At 51.3% G+C, this 21,747-nt stretch overlaps 1 protein-coding gene and 1 long non-coding RNA gene across 3 annotated transcripts; both read left to right on the top strand.

Moving 5' to 3' along the window:
• The first annotated feature begins 1,739 nt into the window (after positions 1-1,739).
• Positions 1,740-4,449, top strand: LOC142359280 (uncharacterized). 2 transcript variants are annotated; one of them, XR_012762227.1, is made up of 6 exons: positions 1,740-1,867; positions 2,655-2,719; positions 2,789-2,842; positions 2,950-2,990; positions 3,075-3,121; positions 4,383-4,449. It is a non-coding gene; the product is annotated as an uncharacterized LOC142359280 (long non-coding RNA). The 2 variants fall into 2 exon arrangements; XR_012762226.1 differs by having other exon boundaries at positions 2,655-2,842.
• A 1,139-nt stretch (positions 4,450-5,588) lies between these two features.
• On the top strand, positions 5,589-17,724 carry LOC142359279 (uncharacterized). The gene is made up of 25 exons (XM_075411983.1): positions 5,589-5,664; positions 6,264-6,319; positions 6,405-6,445; positions 6,533-6,579; positions 6,707-6,754; positions 7,707-7,762; positions 7,848-7,888; positions 7,976-8,022; positions 8,150-8,242; positions 9,149-9,204; positions 9,290-9,330; positions 9,418-9,464; positions 9,592-9,684; positions 10,591-10,646; positions 10,732-10,772; positions 10,860-10,906; positions 11,034-11,126; positions 12,033-12,088; positions 12,174-12,214; positions 12,302-12,348; positions 12,476-12,523; positions 13,475-13,530; positions 13,616-13,656; positions 14,235-14,355; positions 17,521-17,724. Exons 1-25 carry the CDS (start codon positions 5,637-5,639, stop codon positions 17,722-17,724), a joined length of 1,545 nt encoding a protein of 514 aa, XP_075268098.1. The 5' UTR covers positions 5,589-5,636.
• The last annotated feature ends 4,023 nt before the right edge of the window (positions 17,725-21,747 follow it).

Below are 21,747 nucleotides of genomic sequence, written 5' to 3'. Positions count from 1 at the left end.
ATTCTTCTGCTCTCTAGAACAATGTCTTCTGAGTCCTTTCTTGTACTCCGCAGCACTCTTGTAGCACTTTAGCTCTCTTTTGGTTTTATCTGTTTGTGCTCTTCAGAGCGCTCTTATCTTACTCTTTGCTATTTAGCATGCCTTTGTCCAGCCCCCCTGCCCCCTGATGACATCTGTACTTTGTTGAAATCCCCTTTGGAGTTCCTCCTTGTCATCTCTGAGGCCTCTTTGGTCTCAGGTCTCCTCTGCTCCCTTTGCTGAGCTCTCGCAACACATTGCCTATGCCTTAGAGCCCTGTTTTTGCTTGTGAGGGCACTTTGCACCCCTCTTTTCCCCTCAGAACCCTTCCTGAGTCTGCATCCATTACCCCAGTTCATCTTTCTGTCCTCTCATCCATTTGGTGCTCCTTGATTCAGTCCCCAGACAACATCTGTCCTTTGTTCAATTCTCTTTTGAGCTCACAGCATCCCTGAGATCTCATTGGTCTCTTGGGACCGCTATAATCCATGTGACGATGCCTCCCGTTCTACTGGAATGTTTTCTAAAGCCATCTTAGTGCCCTAGAGCAGTATTTTTGTTTTTTGTCTTGTTGTATGTTTCTGTGTGGTATCTGGTACTGCAAAGATGTCCATTGTCAGCTCAGATCTCTTCAGTTTTGCAGAGAAGGTGATAGCCTTCATCTCTTTTTATTGACACATCTCCCATGGTGGTTCTTTGTTGTGTTCTGCAATTTAATTTGTTCTATCTACTAAGGTGTTAATTAGGCCACTTCATGTAATTTTCTGATATGTTTCTTATATTTCCATGGGTTTTTTCTGTTTTCTGTCCTTTGGGACTCATCTAGTTCTCTTAAGGCAGTCGGTCAGAGAGGCTTTCAAAGTGGCTCTGAACCATCGGCTATTTAGAGTAAATAATTTACTTTGCAACCAGAGTTACTATATTCTTACAGGATCTAATTCTGCTTTGTCATTCAGTCCTATCTGGAAAATACTTCTGGTGGAATTTAGGTAGCATGGGTGGTCTTGCTAGAAATTAAAAGTAAGCCTGTAGCATTTTGGGTGTTTTATAGGGAAAGTAAGCACATACATTTTGATAATAATATTGTTACTGCATTTAATGAACTACTTTCTTGTGTAGCTTAGTAGGACATCTATCTTTTTCTGTCTACACTCCAGACAAATGAGGTTTAACTACTTATTAGGTCACGTTGGTGATGCAACAGAGATAGTTATAGTAAAAGAGCAGGCATTGTTGTTTTCGGTAAGGGTCAATTTCTCTCGTCAAGGCTTTGTACGCTTTAAATTTAAAGCAGATGAGAAAACTTACTGCTGCTCCTCTGGCCGCCTTAATGTCTTTTGGTGGTTCATCCCTCCCCTTTCCCAGGGGACTGTGGGAAGGGTGGTGGGCGAGGCTCGGAGTATATGACCCCCAGCCTCTGATCAGGGAGCTCATTCTACTTCTGGCTTTCTTTGGTCTTAGTGCTCTGCTGTTCCTTCAGTTGATTACAACTTTTGAGCTGTCTAAGCTACCCAGGGAGATGTGTTTTGATATTTAGAGAAGCAGGGGTGTCTGTTTGAGGTAAGACGTTCAGGACGAGTCAAGGCTCAGCAGCAGATCTAGTAGAGAATATATTTATCTGCACCTTTTTTTTCAGGTCAGTAATTTTTAATGGAGCATTTAGGGGTGGCAAGATTGTTTAAGAATAGATTGTTCTTTTTATTCTAGGTGCATTACACTTTCCTGGAACTCCTGACTTGATTGAAGGTGGAACGTTGGTTTTTTCACTAGTTTTGCTCTATACTGTGTAACTTGCTGGCATCGCATCTCTTAGTTGGACTGATGATGAGATTATCTTGCAGGGGTTAAGGTGAGCATCTTGTATGCATCTGTATAGAGATTGAGCATTTCTCAAGAAAGTGGCAAGGACATAAGGCCTATAGTATCTTTCAGAGTATGGGACAGCTCATTGCCTTTCCCGATTGCTCAGAGGACTCTGTTGTCCCTTGAAACTTTGCAGCTCAAGGCAGGCCCCTCATAGATTATAAACATTGGGGTTTCACTTACTCTGTGGGCCTGTAGCAAAGCCCCAAGGCTGCGGGAAGGCGTAAGGTGGGAGATGCCTGCAGAACGCAGGGTGTGGCTCAGAGGAACAGCTCCTGAGGAGCGGCCGATGCGGGGGGGTTCAGGGGTGCAAATACCGGGAAGGAGCAGTCAGGAGGCTGTGGGGTTCCTTCCTTGACAGTTCAGGAGCAGAGAAGGGGATTCTAAACTTTTGAGACCGGGGGATGGTTGAGGAAGGGAGGAGGGTTCATCAGCCTCTCTCAGTTTAATTTTGCAGTCACAATTGGATGTCAATGAGGTCTGTTTGGTTTAAGTCTCCCTGTAGCTGACAGGGAGTTATGACACAGTCACAAGAGATGAAGTGTGAATTCTCTGGGCCTCAGCATCTCCAGATAGAGGACTGAATGTCAGGCCTTTGAATCTCAAAGGTGTTAAGGCTTGTATGTGAAGAGCTTAGTGTTCTTTTGTGTTTGTTTTTTTAATGGCAGGCTGTAGTTGGACTCTAGGTGGCGTTCTTGAATGGAAACAAGACCTTTGGAATTGTTAAGTTATTGGTCAGCATTGGGGTGACTTCTACAATATGTTTTTTGCAGATGCAGAGAAACGAGCCATGCGCCAAAGGGCGAGGGAGGAGAGGGGAGCAGAGCGTCGCAAGAAGGTGGTTTTACATATGGTGTGAGAGGGCAGACGTGCTTTTAGGTTTTGATTTTTCTTTTTAATTTTGAAGGTGCCAAGCAATGAGTGAATCGGGGATATGGGCACCGGAGGCGACTCGGGCAAGGTGAGCCACGACCAGTGGCCTGAAGTAGCAGCTGTGGGCTGGGTTGGTGTCTAAGAGCAAAGAATCCTGCGGCAACTCAGTGAGGTGCTTCTCTTTTGGTTTTGCAGGGGCTGCGCGGGCCGCTTTTGGCATTGGACAACTGTTTGAGGTGAGCTGGGGTGGTAGAGAGGAGGAGCATGGGGCAGGTGAGTTCATAAGCACAATGGTAGTTTTGTGTCTCTTGGTATCTTAGGTAGCAGAACCAATGATGGCTACAGCATCCAACTCTGGAATGAGCAGGTGAGTGGAGCATCCTGGTGCTTCTGAGGAGGGGGTTGTTGTGGAAGAGGTTGGCATTGGTCAATGTGATATGGTCATCACTGTTTGTGGGGTGTGGTTGCTTTTTTTTTTTTTTCGGATGACAAAGTGGAACCTGTTGACTGCAGTAGCCAATGTGTTTTTTATTAGGGATGGATTCTGATCCCTGCCCGTCTGAAAGCTAAGTTGAGGGACAGGGGCTGGGGAGGGTCTGGAGGGAGGGGAACAAGGTTGGGAGGTGTTGTGAAGTTAGTGTAGGGGACAGGACTGTGCAGGAACAGGTCCCTTTGGGCAGGTAAAGGAAGCAGGTTACTCTTGCACAACACTGTGTATGCAAGGGAGGGCAGTTCCAGCCTGTGTCTGTGGTGGTGTCGTTTGCGTAGTCTGTCTTCTCTGCCTTAGACCTTCCTCAGGTCTCAATGTCCTCTTTGCACTCAAGGAGGGCATTGTGCATCTCGGGTGCCATCCCTAGCATCTCAAATAGCTTTACTCATCATTACAGTGCCAACTGGGACCTTCTTTGCTTGTGTTACAAGTGTAAAACATGGATAAGTCTTGCATCTCAGAAGCTTATGCTCTGTCTGCTTCTGCAACATTGTTCCAGGCTGGGACAGCACCTCTGATCTTGAGCAGTCTCTTTTTAGTCATCTTTTCTGAGATATCTTCCTGGCATCCCAGACTTCTTAGGTCTTCAGGAAAGGCATTGTGCGCACACTTCATCCGAGTTGCAGATAGATCTTTTTGTCGCAGTTCATAGCATTTGACTTTTCTCAGGCTGCCACAGATTCTTACTTGTGGCCCCCTAGGTCTTCTTGCCCAATGGCATCTCTGGTCCAGGAGTCGTGCTTTTTAGAGTTTTTTTATGTCTCTGCGTCATACTGTTGGTCTTGTTTGTCTGCAGCGTCTGTGCATGTTTGTCTGGGTTAGAGCTGCTCTACCTGGGGGCATAGCAGTGACAGCAAGCAAAAGAATACCAATAAGATCCTATGGCTAACATGTAGATAACCCTAGACTTCATAGGCAAAAGTTGTAGAGTCCATTTCTGAGCCAAGTAGCCCTATATGCAGTGGGCAAGGAGAGTTATTTCTGTAGCGCTAGGCAGAGACACAGGGGACGACCAGATTGCTATTAATAGCAGGCTGTAGTTGGAATCTAGATGGTAAACGTAAATGGAAACAAGACTTCTGGGACTGGTCATCTATTGTTCTGCATCTGGGTGACTTGTTCAATGTTGCTTTTACAGATGCAGAGGGATGAGCAGTGTGCCAAAGGGCGGCAGAGGACACATAAGTAGAGTGCCATAAGAAGGTCAGTGTGTGGTGTTGGAGGGAAGATAAGACTGGTGGCTGTATGACTAGCTTATAAGTTTTGGATTCTCCGTTTGAAGATGCAAAGCGGGGTCTTGGTAACAGAGGTGACTCAGGCAAGGTGGGCCATGACTCATGGGCTGAAGTAGCAGTTATTATTGTAGTGTGCATTGTTGGTGAAGTTCTAAGCATCGCTTGTTGTTTGTGTTTTTCAGGTGGGATGTGAGCTTCGAGGTGCCAACCTGCAAAATGGCAGGGGCAACACGGGTCATCAGCCAAGGTAAAAAAGCAGAAAGTGGGAATCGGTGCGGACAGGCTTAGTTTTGGGCATTATCTCAGCATGTCCTCTTTGCTTTGATTTTGTTGCAGGTGCCACACATAGCCACGGACAGCTGAAGCAGAATGCTGACAAGAGGTCTGAGATGGTGAGGCTGCTGCTGACCTGGTCAGTGTGTAAGAGCAAAATATTGTGTGGCTCCTCAGTGAGGTGTGTCTCTCTTGATTTTGCAGGGGCTGTTTTCTGTGTGTGCCGCATTAGGCATTGGACAACTGTTGGAGGTGAGCTGGGGTGGCAGCGAGGAGGAGCGTGGGGCGGGTGACTTCTCACAGGCGCAAGGGTAATTTTGTGTCACTTGGTATCTTAGGTAGCAGAAGCAATGTTGGCCGCAGCGTCCGACTCTGGAATGTGCAGGTGAGTGGAGCACCCCGGTGCTTCTGAGGAGGAGGTGGTTGTGGAAGAGGTCGGCGTTGGCCAGTGTGATGCTTACTGTCAGCCCTGTGTGTCGTCTGTGTTGTCGTCTCCTCGTTTTGCTTTTCAGATGACAAAACGGAAGCAGGCGACTGCAGGAGCATCCCGGTTAGCCAAGGTGCATTTTGTCGAGGATGGAGTCAGACCCCTGGCCCCCTGAAAGCTAAGTTGAGGGACTGGAGGGAGGGGACCACGGTTGTGAATTGCAGGGGGAGGGCTTGTAAAGTTAGCGCAGGGGAGAGGGCTGTGCAGGAGCGGGCCCCTTTGGGCTTGGAAAGAGAAGGAAGGGGTTTCTCTTCGGCCCAATTGGGCAGGACCGCTCCAGGCTGTGTCTGTGGTGCTGTGCCATTTTTGTCATCTGTCTTCCGTGTCTTAGACCGTACCTGTATCTCAACATCCTCACGGCTCTTTGTGCACATCGGGCACCGCCCCGGAGTCTCGAATGCCCCTGCTCGTCGGCATAGTGCCAAGTGGGTGCTTCTCTTCTTGCCTTACAAGCGTAAAGCGTGGATCGGTCTCGTGGCGTGGAAGTTTCCGGTCGGTTCTCTTTTGCGGCGTCGTTCCAGGCTGTGTCGGCAGCTCTTCTCTCTAGCGGTCCATTTTCGTGGAGAGTGGGAGCTCTTCCCTGCATCCTGATGTTCTTAGGTCTTGAAGCCGGGCTTCTTGCACATGCGCCGTCTCTTTTGACCGTATCTTCGTGCCAGGGACCGTGCTGTCTGACTCTGTTTTTCTGGGGCTTCCGTGGAGGCTCCGTGCTCTGGGCCGTCGCGGCCCTGTAGGTCTTCTTGTCCGACAGTGTCACCCGTCGGGGAGTCCTCCTTCTTGCGGAGGAGAGTCTTCTCTCTTCTTTGAAGCCCATTGTTTGTGGTCTTGCGCGTAGCGTCGGTGTGTGCCTGTGCGTGTTTTGGCTTGGAGCTGCTCTGCCCGGGGCAACGGGGGAACCTGTAAACGGCAGGGCCAGGGTGGGTGAGCGGCCAAGGTAAAGGAGCAGGAGATCGGAATGGATGCGGGCAGGCTTTGGTTTCGGGCGGTATCTCGGCATGTGCCGTTTGCTTTGTTTTTATTGCAGGTGGCGCACGTAGCCTCAGAGGGGCGAAGCGGCGTGCTGACAAGAGGTCTGAGAAGGTGAGGCGGTTGTGTGCCGGGTCAGCGTGCAAGAGCAAATTATTGTGCAGCGACTGAGTGAGGGGTGTGTCTCTTGGTTTTGCAGGGGCCGTGCGGGCCACCTGTGGCATTGGACAACTGTTTGAGGTGAGCTGGGGTGGCAGGCGAGGAGGAGCGTGGGGCGGGTGACTTCTCACGGGCGCAAGGGTAATTTTGTGTCTCTCGGTATCTCAGGTTGCAGAAGCGACGGAGGCCGCAGCGTCCGACTCTGGAATGTGCAGGTGAGTGGAGCACCCCGGTGCTTCTGAGGAGGAGGTGGTTGTGGAAGAGGTCGGCGTTGGCCAGTGTGATGCTTACTGTCAGCCCTGTGTGTCGTCTGTGTTGTCGTCTCCTCGTTTTGCTTTTCAGATGACAAAACGGAAGCAGGCGACAGCGGGAGCATCCCGGTTAGCCAAGGTGCTTTTTGTCGAGGATGGAGTCAGACCCCCTGGCCCCCTGAAAGCTAAGTTGAGGGACTGGAGGGAGGGGACCACGGTTGTGAATTGCAGGGGGAGGGCTTGTAAAGCTAGCGCAGGGGAGAGGGCTGTGCAGGAGCGGGCCCCTTTGGGCGTGGAAAGAGAAGGAAGGGGTTTCTCTTCGGCCCAATTGGGCAGGACCGCTCCAGGCTGTGTCTGTGGTGCTGTGCCATTTTTGTCATCTGTCTTCCGTGTCTTAGACCGTACCTGTATCTCAACATCCTCACGGCTCTTTGTGCACATCGGGCACCGCCCCGGAGTCTCGAATGCCCCTGCTCGTCGGCGTAGTGCCAAATGGGTGCTTCTCTTCTTGCCTTACAAGCGTAAAGCGTGGATCGGTCTCGTGGCGTGGAAGTTTCCGGTCGGTTCTCTTTTGCGGCGTCGTTCCAGGCTGTGTCGGCAGCTCTTCTCTCTAGCGGTCCATTTTCGTGGAGAGTGGGAGCTCTTCCCTGCATCCTGATGTTCTTAGGTCTTGAAGCCGGGCTTCTTGCACATGCGCCGTCTCTTTTGACCGTATCTTCGTGCCAGGGACCGTGCCGTCTGACTCTGTTTTTCTGGGGCTTCCGTGGAGGCTCCGTGCTCTGGGCCGTCGCGGCCCTGTAGGTCTTCTTGTCCGACAGTGTCACCCGTCGGGGAGTCCTCCTTCTTGCGGAGGAGCGTCTTCTCTCTTCTTTGAAGCCCATTGTTTGTGGTCTTGCGCGTAGCGTCGGTGTGTGCCTGTGCGTGTTTTGGCTTGGAGCTGCTCTGCCCGGGGCAACGGGGGAACCTGTAAACGGCAGGGCCAGGGTGGGTGAGCGGCCAAGGTAAAGGAGCAGGAGATCGGAATGGATGCGGGCAGGCTTTGGTTTCGGGCGGTATCTCGGCATGTGCCGTTTGCTTTGTTTTTATTGCAGGTGGCGCACGTAGCCTCAGAGGGGCGAAGCGGCGTGCTGACAAGAGGTCTGAGAAGGTGAGGCGGTTGTGTGCCGGGTCAGCGTGCAAGAGCAAATTATTGTGCAGCGACTGAGTGAGGGGTGTGTCTCTTGGTTTTGCAGGGGCCGTGCGGGCCACCTGTGGCATTGGACAACTGTTTGAGGTGAGCTGGGGTGGCAGGCGAGGAGGAGCGTGGGGCGGGTGACTTCTCACGGGCGCAAGGGTAATTTTGTGTCTCTCGGTATCTCAGGTTGCAGAAGCGACGGAGGCCGCAGCGTCCGACTCTGGAATGTGCAGGTGAGTGGAGCACCCCGGTGCTTCTGAGGAGGAGGTGGTTGTGGAAGAGGTCGGCGTTGGCCAGTGTGATGCTTACTGTCAGCCCTGTGTGTCGTCTGTGTTGTCGTCTCCTCGTTTTGCTTTTCAGATGACAAAACGGAAGCAGGCGACAGCGGGAGCATCCCGGTTAGCCAAGGTGCTTTTTGTCGAGGATGGAGTCAGACCCCTGGCCCCCTGAAAGCTAAGTTGAGGGACTGGAGGGAGGGGACCACGGTTGTGAATTGCAGGGGGAGGGCTTGTAAAGCTAGCGCAGGGGAGAGGGCTGTGCAGGAGCGGGCCCCTTTGGGCGTGGAAAGAGAAGGAAGGGGTTTCTCTTCGGCCCAATTGGGCAGGACCGCTCCAGGCTGTGTCTGTGGTGCTGTGCCATTTTTGTCATCTGTCTTCCGTGTCTTAGACCGTACCTGTATCTCAACATCCTCACGGCTCTTTGTGCACATCGGGCACCGCCCCGGAGTCTCGAATGCCCCTGCTCGTCGGCGTAGTGCCAAGTGGGTGCTTCTCTTCTTGCCTTACAAGCGTAAAGCGTGGATCGGTCTCGTGGCGTGGAAGTTTCCGGTCGGTTCTCTTTTGCGGCGTCGTTCCAGGCTGTGTCGGCAGCTCTTCTCTCTAGCGGTCCATTTTCGTGGAGAGTGGGAGCTCTTCCCTGCATCCTGATGTTCTTAGGTCTTGAAGCCGGGCTTCTTGCACATGCGCCGTCTCTTTTGACCGTATCTTCGTGCCAGGGACCGTGCCGTCTGACTCTGTTTTTCTGGGGCTTCCGTGGAGGCTCCGTGCTCTGGGCCGTCGCGGCCCTGTAGGTCTTCTTGTCCGACAGTGTCACCCGTCGGGGAGTCCTCCTTCTTGCGGAGGAGCGTCTTCTCTCTTCTTTGAAGCCCATTGTTTGTGGTCTTGCGCGTAGCGTCGGTGTGTGCCTGTGCGTGTTTTGGCTTGGAGCTGCTCTGCCTGGGGCAACGGGGGAACCTGTAAACGGCAGGGCCAGGGTGGGTGAGCGGCCAAGGTAAAGGAGCAGGAGATCGGAATGGATGCGGGCAGGCTTTGGTTTCGGGCGGTATCTCGGCATGTGCCGTTTGCTTTGTTTTTATTGCAGGTGGCGCACGTAGCCTCAGAGGGGCGAAGCGGCGTGCTGACAAGAGGTCTGAGAAGGTGAGGCGGTTGTGTGCCGGGTCAGCGTGCAAGAGCAAATTATTGTGCAGCGACTGAGTGAGGGGTGTGTCTCTTGGTTTTGCAGGGGCCGTGCGGGCCACCTGTGGCATTGGACAACTGTTTGAGGTGAGCTGGGGTGGCAGGCGAGGAGGAGCGTGGGGCGGGTGACTTCTCACGGGCGCAAGGGTAATTTTGTGTCTCTCGGTATCTCAGGTTGCAGAAGCGACGGAGGCCGCAGCGTCCGACTCTGGAATGTGCAGGTGAGTGGAGCACCCCGGTGCTTCTGAGGAGGAGGTGGTTGTGGAAGAGGTCGGCGTTGGCCAGTGTGATGCTTACTGTCAGCCCTGTGTGTCGTCTGTGTTGTCGTCTCCTCGTTTTGCTTTTCAGATGACAAAACGGAAGCAGGCGACAGCGGGAGCATCCCGGTTAGCCAAGGTGCTTTTTGTCGAGGATGGAGTCAGACCCCTGGCCCCCTGAAAGCTAAGTTGAGGGACTGGAGGGAGGGGACCACGGTTGTGAATTGCAGGGGGAGGGCTTGTAAAGCTAGCGCAGGGGAGAGGGCTGTGCAGGAGCGGGCCCCTTTGGGCGTGGAAAGAGAAGGAAGGGGTTTCTCTTCGGCCCAATTGGGCAGGACCGCTCCAGGCTGTGTCTGTGGTGCTGTGCCATTTTTGTCATCTGTCTTCCGTGTCTTAGACCGTACCTGTATCTCAACATCCTCACGGCTCTTTGTGCACATCGGGCACCGCCCCGGAGTCTCGAATGCCCCTGCTCGTCGGCGTAGTGCCAAGTGGGTGCTTCTCTTCTTGCCTTACAAGCGTAAAGCGTGGATCGGTCTCGTGGCGTGGAAGTTTCCGGTCGGTTCTCTTTTGCGGCGTCGTTCCAGGCTGTGTCGGCAGCTCTTCTCTCTAGCGGTCCATTTTCGTGGAGAGTGGGAGCTCTTCCCTGCATCCTGATGTTCTTAGGTCTTGAAGCCGGGCTTCTTGCACATGCGCCGTCTCTTTTGACCGTATCTTCGTGCCAGGGACCGTGCCGTCTGACTCTGTTTTTCTGGGGCTTCCGTGGAGGCTCCGTGCTCTGGGCCGTCGCGGCCCTGTAGGTCTTCTTGTCCGACAGTGTCACCCGTCGGGGAGTCCTCCTTCTTGCGGAGGAGAGTCTTCTCTCTTCTTTGAAGCCCATTGTTTGTGGTCTTGCGCGTAGCGTCGGTGTGTGCCTGTGCGTGTTTTGGCTTGGAGCTGCTCTGCCCGGGGCAACGGGGGAACCTGTAAACGGCAGGGCCAGGGTGGGTGAGCGGCCAAGGTAAAGGAGCAGGAGATCGGAATGGATGCGGGCAGGCTTTGGTTTCGGGCGGTATCTCGGCATGTGCCGTTTGCTTTGTTGTTATTGCAGGTGGCGCACGTAGCCTCAGAGGGGCGAAGCGGCGTGCTGACAAGAGGTCTGAGAAGGTGAGGCGGTTGTGTGCCGGGTCAGCGTGCAAGAGCAAATTATTGTGCAGCGACTGAGTGAGGGGTGTGTCTCTTGGTTTTGCAGGGGCCGTGCGGGCCACCTGTGGCATTGGACAACTGTTTGAGGTGAGCTGGGGTGGCAGGCGAGGAGGAGCGTGGGGCGGGTGACTTCTCACGGGCGCAAGGGTAATTTTGTGTCTCTCGGTATCTCAGGTTGCAGAAGCGACGGAGGCCGCAGCGTCCGACTCTGGAATGTGCAGGTGAGTGGAGCACCCCGGTGCTTCTGAGGAGGAGGTGGTTGTGGAAGAGGTCGGCGTTGGCCAGTGTGATGCTTACTGTCAGCCCTGTGTGTCGTCTGTGTTGTCGTCTCCTCGTTTTGCTTTTCAGATGACAAAACGGAAGCAGGCGACAGCGGGAGCATCCCGGTTAGCCAAGGTGCTTTTTGTCGAGGATGGAGTCAGACCCCTGGCCCCCTGAAAGCTAAGTTGAGGGACTGGAGGGAGGGGACCACGGTTGTGAATTGCAGGGGGAGGGCTTGTAAAGCTAGCGCAGGGGAGAGGGCTGTGCAGGAGCGGGCCCCTTTGGGCGTGGAAAGAGAAGGAAGGGGTTTCTCTTCGGCCCAATTGGGCAGGACCGCTCCAGGCTGTGTCTGTGGTGCTGTGCCATTTTTGTCATCTGTCTTCCGTGTCTTAGACCGTACCTGTATCTCAACATCCTCACGGCTCTTTGTGCACATCGGGCACCGCCCCGGAGTCTCGAATGCCCCTGCTCGTCGGCGTAGTGCCAAGTGGGTGCTTCTCTTCTTGCCTTACAAGCGTAAAGCGTGGATCGGTCTCGTGGCGTGGAAGTTTCCGGTCGGTTCTCTTTTGCGGCGTCGTTCCAGGCTGTGTCGGCAGCTCTTCTCTCTAGCGGTCCATTTTCGTGGAGAGTGGGAGCTCTTCCCTGCATCCTGATGTTCTTAGGTCTTGAAGCCGGGCTTCTTGCACATGCGCCGTCTCTTTTGACCGTATCTTCGTGCCAGGGACCGTGCCGTCTGACTCTGTTTTTCTGGGGCTTCCGTGGAGGCTCCGTGCTCTGGGCCGTCGCGGCCCTGTAGGACTTCTTGTCCGACAGTGTCACCCGTCGGGGAGTCCTCCTTCTTGCGGAGGAGAGTCTTCTCTCTTCTTTGAAGCCCATTGTTTGTGGTCTTGCGCGTAGCGTCGGTGTGTGCCTGTGCGTGTTTTGGCTTGGAGCTGCTCTGCCCGGGGCAACGGGGGAACCTGTAAACGGCAGGGCCAGGGTGGGTGAGCGGCCAAGGTAAAGGAGCAGGAGATCGGAATGGATGCGGGCAGGCTTTGGTTTCGGGCGGTATCTCAGCATGTGCCGTTTGCTTTGTTTTTATTGCAGGTGGCGCACGTAGCCTCAGAGGGGCGAAGCGGCGTGCTGACAAGAGGTCTGAGAAGGTGAGGCGGTTGTGTGCCGGGTCAGCGTGCAAGAGCAAATTATTGTGCAGCGACTGAGTGAGGGGTGTGTCTCTTGGTTTTGCAGGGGCCGTGCGGGCCACCTGTGGCATTGGACAACTGTTTGAGGTGAGCTGGGGTGGCAGGCGAGGAGGAGCGTGGGGCGGGTGACTTCTCACGGGCGCAAGGGTAATTTTGTGTCTCTCGGTATCTCAGGTTGCAGAAGCGACGGAGGCCGCAGCGTCCGACTCTGGAATGTGCAGGTGAGTGGAGCACCCCGGTGCTTCTGAGGAGGAGGTGGTTGTGGAAGAGGTCGGCGTTGGCCAGTGTGATGCTTACTGTCAGCCCTGTGTGTCGTCTGTGTTGTCGTCTCCTCGTTTTGCTTTTCAGATGACAAAACGGAAGCAGGCGACAGCGGGAGCATCCCGGTTAGCCAAGGTGCTTTTTGTCGAGGATGGAGTCAGACCCCTGGCCCCCTGAAAGCTAAGTTGAGGGACTGGAGGGAGGGGACCACGGTTGTGAATTGCAGGGGGAGGGCTTGTAAAGCTAGCGCAGGGGAGAGGGCTGTGCAGGAGCGGGCCCCTTTGGGCGTGGAAAGAGAAGGAAGGGGTTTCTCTTCGGCCCAATTGGGCAGGACCGTTCCAGGCTGTGTCTGTGGTGCTGTGCCATTTTTGTCATCTGTCTTCCGTGTCTTAGACCGTACCTGTATCTCAACATCCTCACGGCTCTTTGTGCACATCGGGCACCGCCCCGGAGTCTCGAATGCCCCTGCTCGTCGGCGTAGTGCCAAGTGGGTGCTTCTCTTCTTGCCTTACAAGCGTAAAGCGTGGATCGGTCTCGTGGCGTGGAAGTTTCCGGTCGGTTCTCTTTTGCAGCGTCGTGCCAGGCTGTGTCGGCAGCTCTTCTCTCTAGCGGTCCATTTTCGTGGAGAGTGGGAGCTCTTCCCTGCATCCTGATGTTCTTAGGTCTTGAAGCCGGGCTTCTTGCACATGCGCCGTCTCTTTTGACCGTATCTTCGTGCCAGGGACCGTGCCGTCTGACTCTGTTTTTCTGGGGCTTCCGTGGAGGCTCCGTGCTCTGGGCCGTCGCGGCCCTGTAGGTCTTCTTGTCCGACAGTGTCACCCGTTGGGGAGTCCTCCTTCTTGCGGAGGAGAGTCTTCTCTCTTCTTTGAAGCCCATTGTTTGTGGTCTTGCGCGTAGCGTCGGTGTGTGCCTGTGCGTGTTTTGGCTTGGAGCTGCTCTGCCCGGGGCAACGGGGGAACCTGTAAACGGCAGGGCCAGGGTGGGTGAGCGGCCAAGGTAAAGGAGCAGGAGATCGGAATGGATGCGGGCAGGCTTTGGTTTCGGGCGGTATCTCAGCATGTGCCGTTTGCTTTGTTGTTATTGCAGGTGGCGCACGTAGCCTCAGAGGGGCGAAGCGGCGTGCTGACAAGAGGTCTGAGAAGGTGAGGCGGTTGTGTGCCGGGTCAGCGTGCAAGAGCAAATTATTGTGCAGCGACTGAGTGAGGGGTGTGTCTCTTGGTTTTGCAGGGGCCGTGCGGGCCACCTGTGGCATTGGACAACTGTTTGAGGTGAGCTGGGGTGGCAGGCGAGGAGGAGCGTGGGGCGGGTGACTTCTCACGGGCGCAAGGGTAATTTTGTGTCTCTCGGTATCTCAGGTTGCAGAAGCGACGGAGGCTGCAGCGTCCGACTCTGGAATGTGCAGGTGAGTGGAGCACCCCGGTGCTTCTGAGGAGGAGGTGGTTGTGGAAGAGGTCGGCGTTGGCCAGTGTGATGCTTACTGTCAGCCCTGTGTGTCGTCTGTGTTGTCGTCTCCTCGTTTTGCTTTTCAGATGACAAAACGGAAGCAGGCGACAGCGGGAGCATCCCGGTTAGCCAAGGTGCTTTTTGTCGAGGATGGAGTCAGACCCCTGGCCCCCTGAAAGCTAAGTTGAGGGACTGGAGGGAGGGGACCACGGTTGTGAATTGCAGGGGGAGGGCTTGTAAAGTTAGCGCAGGGGAGAGGGCTGTGCAGGAGCGGGCCCCTTTGGGCGTGGAAAGGGTGTGGGTTTGTTTTCAGAACAGGAGTGTCTTGGCATGGTATTTTCCTTCTCTGTGTTTTCTCTTCTGTTCTGTGGGTTTCAATGTCTTCATAGGTTTTCCTGATCAGCAGGAGCTTTGGCAGCCCTCCGGAGAGTTTCGAGTGCATATCTTCCTGGCCATTGTTCCAGTCAAGTCTTTCTTGTCTTGCAGTTAAGTTCTGCCATTACATCGCTGCTGCTGCTATCGTGGTGAGGCCGCTGCCTCCGTGTTACTGCTGCTTTTGTGCCACCCTATGCACCAGTACAGGCTCGGGGCGTACCTGTTGAATAGTGGTTCTGTGGAGAGGGACCTGGGTGTGCTGGTGGATGACCAGTTGACCGTGAGCCAGCAGTGTGCCCTGGTTACCAAGAAGGCCAGTGGGATCCTGGGGTGCATTAAGATGAGTGTGGCCAGCAGCTAGAGGGAGGTTCTCCTTCTCCTCTTCTCTGCCGTAGTGAGGCCCCATCTGGAGTACTGCGTCCAGTTCTGGGCTTCCCACTTCAAGAAAGATGAGGAACTACTGGAGAGAGTCCAGCAGAGGGCTACGAGGATGATGAGGGGACTGGAGCATCTCTCCTACGAGGAGAGGCTGAGGGAGCTGGTCTTGTTTAGCCTGGAGAAAAGGCTGAGAGGGGACCTTATAAATGCTTATAAATATCTTAAAGGTGGGTGTTGGGAGGATGGGGCCAGTCTCTTTTCAGTAGTGCCTAGCGACATGACAAGGGGCAACGGGCACAAACTGCAGCATGGGAAGTTGCAGCTGAACAGGAGGAAGAAATTCTTCCATCTGAGGGTGACGGAGCCCTGGAACAGGCTGCCCAGGGAGGTTGTGGTTTCTCCTTCTCTGGAGATATTCAAGACCTGCATCGACAAGGTCCTGTGCAGCCTGCTCTGGGTGACCCTGCTTCGGCAGGGGGGTTGGACGAGATGACCCACAGAGGTCCCTTCCAACCCCTAACACTGTGATTCTGCGATGCGATGATGATGCCAAGGCCTCTGTGATTCTGCGGCCACCGTAACACCGCCGCAATGATAATCCGATTTCACTAATACCTAATCCTCTTTATATGTTTTTTGTCTGCCTCGCTTATTCCCTTTCCTTTTTTTTTTTCATTATTTCTTGTCTTTCTTTAGTGCCTTTGCTTTTTAATTTTTCTCTCTAGATCTCTGTTTTAGTATACTGTCTCTACTTTAGTTTTTTCCTTTAATTCCCTAATGGCTATCGATTGTAAATGCTCTTTCTTTGTCTACTTCCATTCCCTTCGCTGTCTTTTTTAACTGCTTCCTGTTTTTCTTTAGTGCCCTTGCTTTTTAATTACTCTTTCTATGCCTACTTTTATCCTGTCTTTATTTTTTAATAATTTCTGCTCTTTCCATTACTGCTGTCGCTTCTTAAAATTTATTGTCTGTCTGTGTGACTGGGTTCAGCTGGAATAGAGTTAATTTCCCAAGAAGCCATTTTGGCTGACTCAAACTAGCCAGTCAAATGTGATATCTGATACCGTGTGACATCATGTTTGGTATTTAAATTGGGGAACTGGCTGGAGCAGGGAGATTTGCTACTTGGGAGCAAGCTGAGCACTGGGCTGTGAGAAAATTACACTGTATGTGTGCGTGTGTGTGTGTATATATATATATATATTTGTTTTAAATCAGTATTATTCTTGGTATTTTCTTTGCCCTTTGCTGTCCTGTTAAACTGTGTTTATCCCAACCCACAAGTTTTTGCCTTTTCCTTCTGATTCTTCTCCCCATCCCGTTGGGGGTGGGAGGAGGGTGAGAGAGCAACCACGTGGTTCTTTGTTGCCTGCTGGGGCTAAACCACAATACTGCATTTTTGTTTGCTGTTGCTGTTTTGTAGTTCTTTCCTCTCTTAATTCCTTGGCTTTTAAAAATTTCCATTTTTATATCATTTGCTCACTTTATTTTTTTCATTATTTTGTCTTCTTATACCTTAGTGCCATCGCTTTTAAAATTTCCTTTTTATGTCTCCTTTTTTGTTTGCTGCCATTTCTTTATTTTTTCCTCTTTGTTTTCCTAATCCTCCTTTCCTTTGTAAATTTTACACTTTTATCCCAGTTCGTTCTTTAATTTGCTGTTATTTTTTAAAGTATTTCTTGTTTCCTTACTGCCATCACTTTGAAATTTTCTTTCTCCATCCCTTTTAGTTGGCTGTCCTTATTTTTTAGTTTTTCCCTTTATTTCTCTAATCTTCTTTGTTTTTAAAATTTTCCACTTTTATCTCATTCACTGTCTTTATTTTTAAATGAGTCTCATTTTTCCTTAATGGCATAGCTTTTTAGATTTTCTATGTCTTGATGTAATTCCTCATCACTATTTTAATTTTTGCTTATTTCCTTAATCCTCATTTAATTTAAAATTTTGTCTACTTTTATCCCATTTGTTGTCTTTATTTCACTGTCCTTGTGTTTTAATTATTTCTTGTCTTAGTGCCTTTGCTTTTTAAGTTTTCTTTCTCCATCTTTTAGTTTGCTGTGCCTATTTGTTTTTTCCCTGTATTTCCCTAATCCTCATTCCTTTTTATATTTTATACATCTACCCAGTTCACTGTTTTCTTTATTTTGCTCTTATTTCTTTTAAATATTTGTCTTTCTGTAGTTCTGCTGCTTTTAAAATTTTTTTTCTACATCTGTTTGCTATCCCTATTTTATTTTTTCCCTTAATTTTCCTAAGCACACTCGCTTTCAGAATGTTGTTTCTGTGTGCTTAAATTTTTTCCCTTTGATGTCTATTTTAGTTATTTCTTGTCTTTCATTTGTGCCCTGGCCTATTACATTTCTTAGGTCTGTTTGCTGTTCCTATATTTTATTTTTTCTGTTTATTTCCCTTATCTCCTTTTGTTTTAAAATTGTCTTTATAGACCTGCTTTTATTCCCTTTGCTTTTTTTTTTAAAAGCTATTTCTTGTCTTTCCTTAGTGCCATGGACGTTTAAATTTTCTTTCTAGGTCTCCATTTTAGTTTGCGGTCTCTGTTTTTAAGTTTTTTCCTTATTTCCTTACTCCCCATTGCTTTTAAAATTTTCTGTCTACCTTTTATCCTGTTTGCAGTCTTTATTTGTCTACCTTTATTTTTCAATTATTTTTTGTCTTTCCTTAGTGCCCTTGCTTTTTAAATTTTCTTTCTACATCTGTTTTTGTTCACTATCTGTATTTCACAATTTCTTCCTTTACTTCCCTAATACCTATCGCTTTTAAAATGTTCTTCATATGCCTACTTTTATCCCTTCAAAGTCTTTATTTTCAGTTATTTTCTTCTCTTTATTGAGCGCAGTCACTTTTTAGATGTTCTTTCTACATCTCGTTCTAGTTCGCTGTCCCAATTTTTCAAAATTTTCCTTCTATTTCTTCCACAGCAAGTGGCTGCAGTGGGGTCCGGGGGAGAGGGCGATGTGCTGCTGGGGTGGGGCAACAGCCCCTGTTTCAGATGGGCTCCAGCTGTGGGCTGGAGCTGCCCAGGTGGGACATGTGAGTTGAGGATGGTGTTGGGCCAAGGTGTTAAAAAGGCTGCAGGGCTGACCCGGTCCTCGGCCTCCAGGCTCACAGGCTGCACCTACTAGGGCTGCCCCAGCCCTGCAGTGCCAAGGGGCTCAGTCTGGGAAGGGGGCTGCCCTGGCATGCCTGCCTGCAGGAGCTGGCTAAGGAGCGAAATGAAGGGGATTCGGCAGGCAGCTGCTTCCAGCAAGAAACAGCCGGTCCCCGCGGCGAGGAAGGATCGCTCCCAGCCATCCCTGACAGAGTGCACCACCAGCACGCAGCTCTGGGAGCTCAGTGCCTCTGTCGGCTGCACACGTGAGCTGCCATGCATCCGGGAAGCTCTGTGGGAGAGAAGCATCAAGGCACCCACCACCTGCTCCTGGGCAGGTGAGGGTCGGGCAGTCGGCAGAGGAGGAACGTGGCAGAGGCACAGAGAAAAACCTCTGGGCAGTGAAAGTCTCCTGCCAGTGCCAGGAGCTGTGGTGAGTCGTGTGTCTGGGCCCATCCCTGCCACGCTTCTCCAGATCTGTGCCTGTCCTTGTCTCCATCTCCTTTTTGGGCTCTCCAGCTCCCTGAAGTTTTTGCTCTTCTGCCGATACCACCCTGTATCTTGTCATTTTCTATATTTCCTTTCTATGTCTCTCCCTTTCTGGCTCCCCACCTGTTACTATTTCATTCTTCCCACACAGCCTTCTTCCCCCTTTCTTGGGAAAACTGCAGTTCTAGGTCTCTTTCTACCCAGTGCCCTGTGCCTTTTTGCCCCCCTCTGCATTGCGTTGCTCTTCCAACGTCCCTACCTTGGGGCCGTCAGTCAGGCTCCGTCTCCCGATGTTTAACTTCTTACCTGTACCGCCAGTACCCCATTGCTTTCTAAATTTTCTCCCTATGTCTACTTTTAACCAGTTCCCCGCCTGTGTGTTTTATTCATTCCTGCCTGTCTTCGACTTTATCGCTTTTAAAATTTTATTTCATCTATTTACTTTGCTGAGCCTATTTTTAATTTTTTTGGTCTCTCTGTTCTTCATCTCTTTTCTTTTTAAATTTTCTTATTTAGTCAACTTTTATCCAGTTTACTGTCTCTATTTTTAATTTTTTTTTTCTGTCTGTCCGTGAACCACTTCGCTTTGAAAATTTTCTTTGTATGCCTACTTGTATGAAGCTGCTAATCCCTATTTTTAATTGTCGGTCGTGTACCCCCTTTGTTTTAAAATCGGTATTAAGTTTGCTGTTGCTATTTTAAAATATTTTTTCTTTATCTCCCTAATTGCTTTTGCTTCTTAAAAGTTCTGTCTACTTTTATCCTATCTGCTGTGTTTATTTGTTAATTTTTTTCTGGTCGTCTTAGCGCCATCGCTGTTTAAATTTTCTTTCAACTTCTTGATTGTAATTCACGGTCCCTATTTTAAAATGTTTTTCTGTTGTTTCCCTAATCCCTGTGGTTTTTTAATTTTTTGGCTTATATCACATGCGCTGGATTTATTTCTTCTCTTTTCTTAGTTTCACAGAATCACACAGAATGGTCGGGGTTGGAAGGGACCTCTGTGGGTCATCTCGTCCAACCCTCCTGCCGAAGCAGGGTCACCCAGACCAGGCTGCACAGGACCTCGTCCAGGTGGGTTTTGAATATCTCCGGAGAAGGAGACTCCACAACCTCCCTGGGCAGCCTGTTCCAGGGCTCCGTCACCCTCAGAGGGAAGAAGTTCTTCCTCATGTTCAGACGGAACTTCCTGTGCCTCAGTTTGTGCCCATTGCCCCTTGTCCTGTCACAGGGCACCACTGAAAAGAGCTTGGCCCCGTCGTCCTGACACCCACCCTTCAGATATTTATAAGCATTTATTAGGTCCCTTCTCAGCCTTCTCTTCTCCAGGCTGAACAAGCCCAGCTCCCTCAGCCTCTCCTCATAGGGCAGATGTTCCAGTCCCCTCACCATCCTCGTAGCCCTCCGCTGGACTCTTTCCAGTAGCTCTTCATCTTTCTTGAACTGGGGAGCCCAGAACTGGACAGAGTACTCCAGAGGAGGCCTCACCAGGACAGTGTAGAGGGGAAGGAGAACCTCCCTCAACCTGCTGGCCACACTCGTCTTGATGCACCCCAGGATCCCATTGGCTTTCTTGGCAGCCAGGGCACGCTGCTGGCTCATGGTTAACCTGTCGTCCGCCAGGACACCCAGGTCCCTCTCCACAGAGCGGCTCTCCAGCGGGTCCACCCCAAGCCTGTACTGATGCATGGGGTTGTTCCTCCCCAGGTGCAGGACCCTGCATTTGCCTTTGTTGAACCTCATCAGGTTCCTCTCTACCCAACTTTCCAGCCTATCCAGGTCACACTGAATGGCAGCACAGCCTTCCGGTGTGTCTACCACACCTCCCAGTTTGGTGTCATCAGCAAACTTGCTGTTTAGATTCTCCTTCTGTGTGTCTGCTGTTTTAGATTACTGTTCCTATTCTCGAATTTTCCCCCTTTATTTCCCTAATCTCTATTGCTTGTATAGTTTCTAATTTTATCTCCTTTGGTGCCTTTATTTTTGAATTATTCTTTCTCATTTTTCCTCAGTGCTATTGCATTTCAGATTTTCTTTCCATGTCTCCGCTTTAGTTCACCGTCGCTACTTTTTAATTTGTGGCATGCGACGCAGATCAACGCATTTTGTGCTGCCGCCCACCAGTAATGGTGCTGCAGGGCGCTGCCACCGTGCTCACCGCTGCTTCCGGTGATGAAACGCTGCGGCCGCCTCGGGTGCGAAGCGAGGTCTCGCAGCACTGGCACTGCACAGAACCGCAGCAGCGCCGCCGCCTCCCCCAGCCGCAATGTGGTACTTCAGCCCGGCATTCTGCGCAGGGTCTGGCCCTCCTGTGTGCCGTCAGCATGTGGCACGTGCGCAGTGCCTTGGTCATGGCGTGCTCCCCATTTTTATCCCAGTGTCTTGATCCCCGTTCCTCTCTCTGCCTCTCTGTCCCTGTCCTTATCCCTGTTTTTTCTTTCTCCAGTTCTTTGTACTGCTGCCTATCTCTGTCCAGTTTGCTTTCTGTTTGTTGGAGTTTTTTTGCTCTTCATTCCTCTGCCTTGCTCCGTGTTCCCTCCTTCTCACTCCCCCGGTGTCCTGCTGTGTGTTACCTGTCCTTCTTGTCCTGGGTTTGGCCAGGACAGGGTTAATTTTCACCAGACTCCAGGAAGGGGCACAGCCGGGGGGTGGGGGCTGACCCCACCTGGCCAAACAGAGCCTGGTATTCCATACCATGTGACGTCACGCGGGGTTCCGGGGGGGGGCGGCGCGGCGGGAAGGCACTCGCGGCTTGGGGGGGGTGCAGCGTCGGTCCTGTTTCGGGAGAGCAGCTGTCTGTACGGTTCGTTGTTGTGTTTTCTCCTTATTTGTATCGTTGTTGTTCCTGTTTTCCCTCTGTTTGCTGTTCTGTTAAACTGCCCTTATCCCGACCCACCAGTTTCTGCCTCTTTCTTTTCATTCTCCTCCGCACGCCGGCGGGGGGAGGGGCGGCCGCGTGGCGCTTTTGTTGCCGGCAGCAGCCGAAACCGAAACATTTAATTGGCGCCCAGACGTGGAGCGGGTATAACGGCAGGGCTGAGCAGCGGGTGTTAAAACTGCTTTCTTAGATTTTGTTAAATTTTGTTATAGGCATTTTTCTGTGTTAGTTAAATAGTCGCCGGTAAAAATGTTGCTGACTTTGTTTAGATGGCTGTGGTTTTTGAACCCTTATTTGCAGTATGTGTTTACTGCCATGCTGTTCATCATCACTGGGAAAAGGATTAAGATGATGATTTTGCTGTACTGTACGATATCGACTTATGATATGATAACATCACTGTGCATGAAATTAGTCTTGTATTTGCATGCAGCACTGCGGTCATTTCCGTACCTCGGATCCTATGTCTTAGATTTTGTTAATAATCAAACCCAGTCTGTGGGGAAAGCCGAAGGGGATACCTTCCCCCACTCTTTCGCCCCCCCCCTCTCCCTCAGGCTGGTCCTAACTGCTTTTGAGAATTTCGAGTACCCGTGGGATGCTCAGGGCAGCACTCTCCTTTTGTTATGCCTCCTGAATGGGTTGCAGGTTTTGTTTAGGGTTAAGCAAGTCGTTAAGAACATCGTGCAG

The sequence above is a fragment of the Opisthocomus hoazin genome, unplaced genomic scaffold (assembly GCF_030867145.1).
Source record: "Opisthocomus hoazin isolate bOpiHoa1 unplaced genomic scaffold, bOpiHoa1.hap1 HAP1_SCAFFOLD_193, whole genome shotgun sequence".
NCBI classification, from domain to species: domain Eukaryota; kingdom Metazoa; phylum Chordata; class Aves; order Opisthocomiformes; family Opisthocomidae; genus Opisthocomus; species Opisthocomus hoazin.
Note: the sequence above shows the minus strand (reverse complement) of the source record. Positions and strands in the feature narration are given on the sequence as shown.

Coding starts and splice junctions, on each gene's coding strand:
- LOC142359279 (XM_075411983.1), top strand. CDS start 5,637: ATGCCCCTGCTCGTCGGCATAGTGCCAA. Junction 6,446..6,532: donor GCATTGGACAACTGTTTGAG/GTGAGCTGGGGT, acceptor TCGGTATCTCAG/GTTGCAGAAGCGACGGAGGC. Junction 13,531..13,615: donor CTGACAAGAGGTCTGAGAAG/GTGAGGCGGTTG, acceptor TTGGTTTTGCAG/GGGCCGTGCGGGCCACCTGT.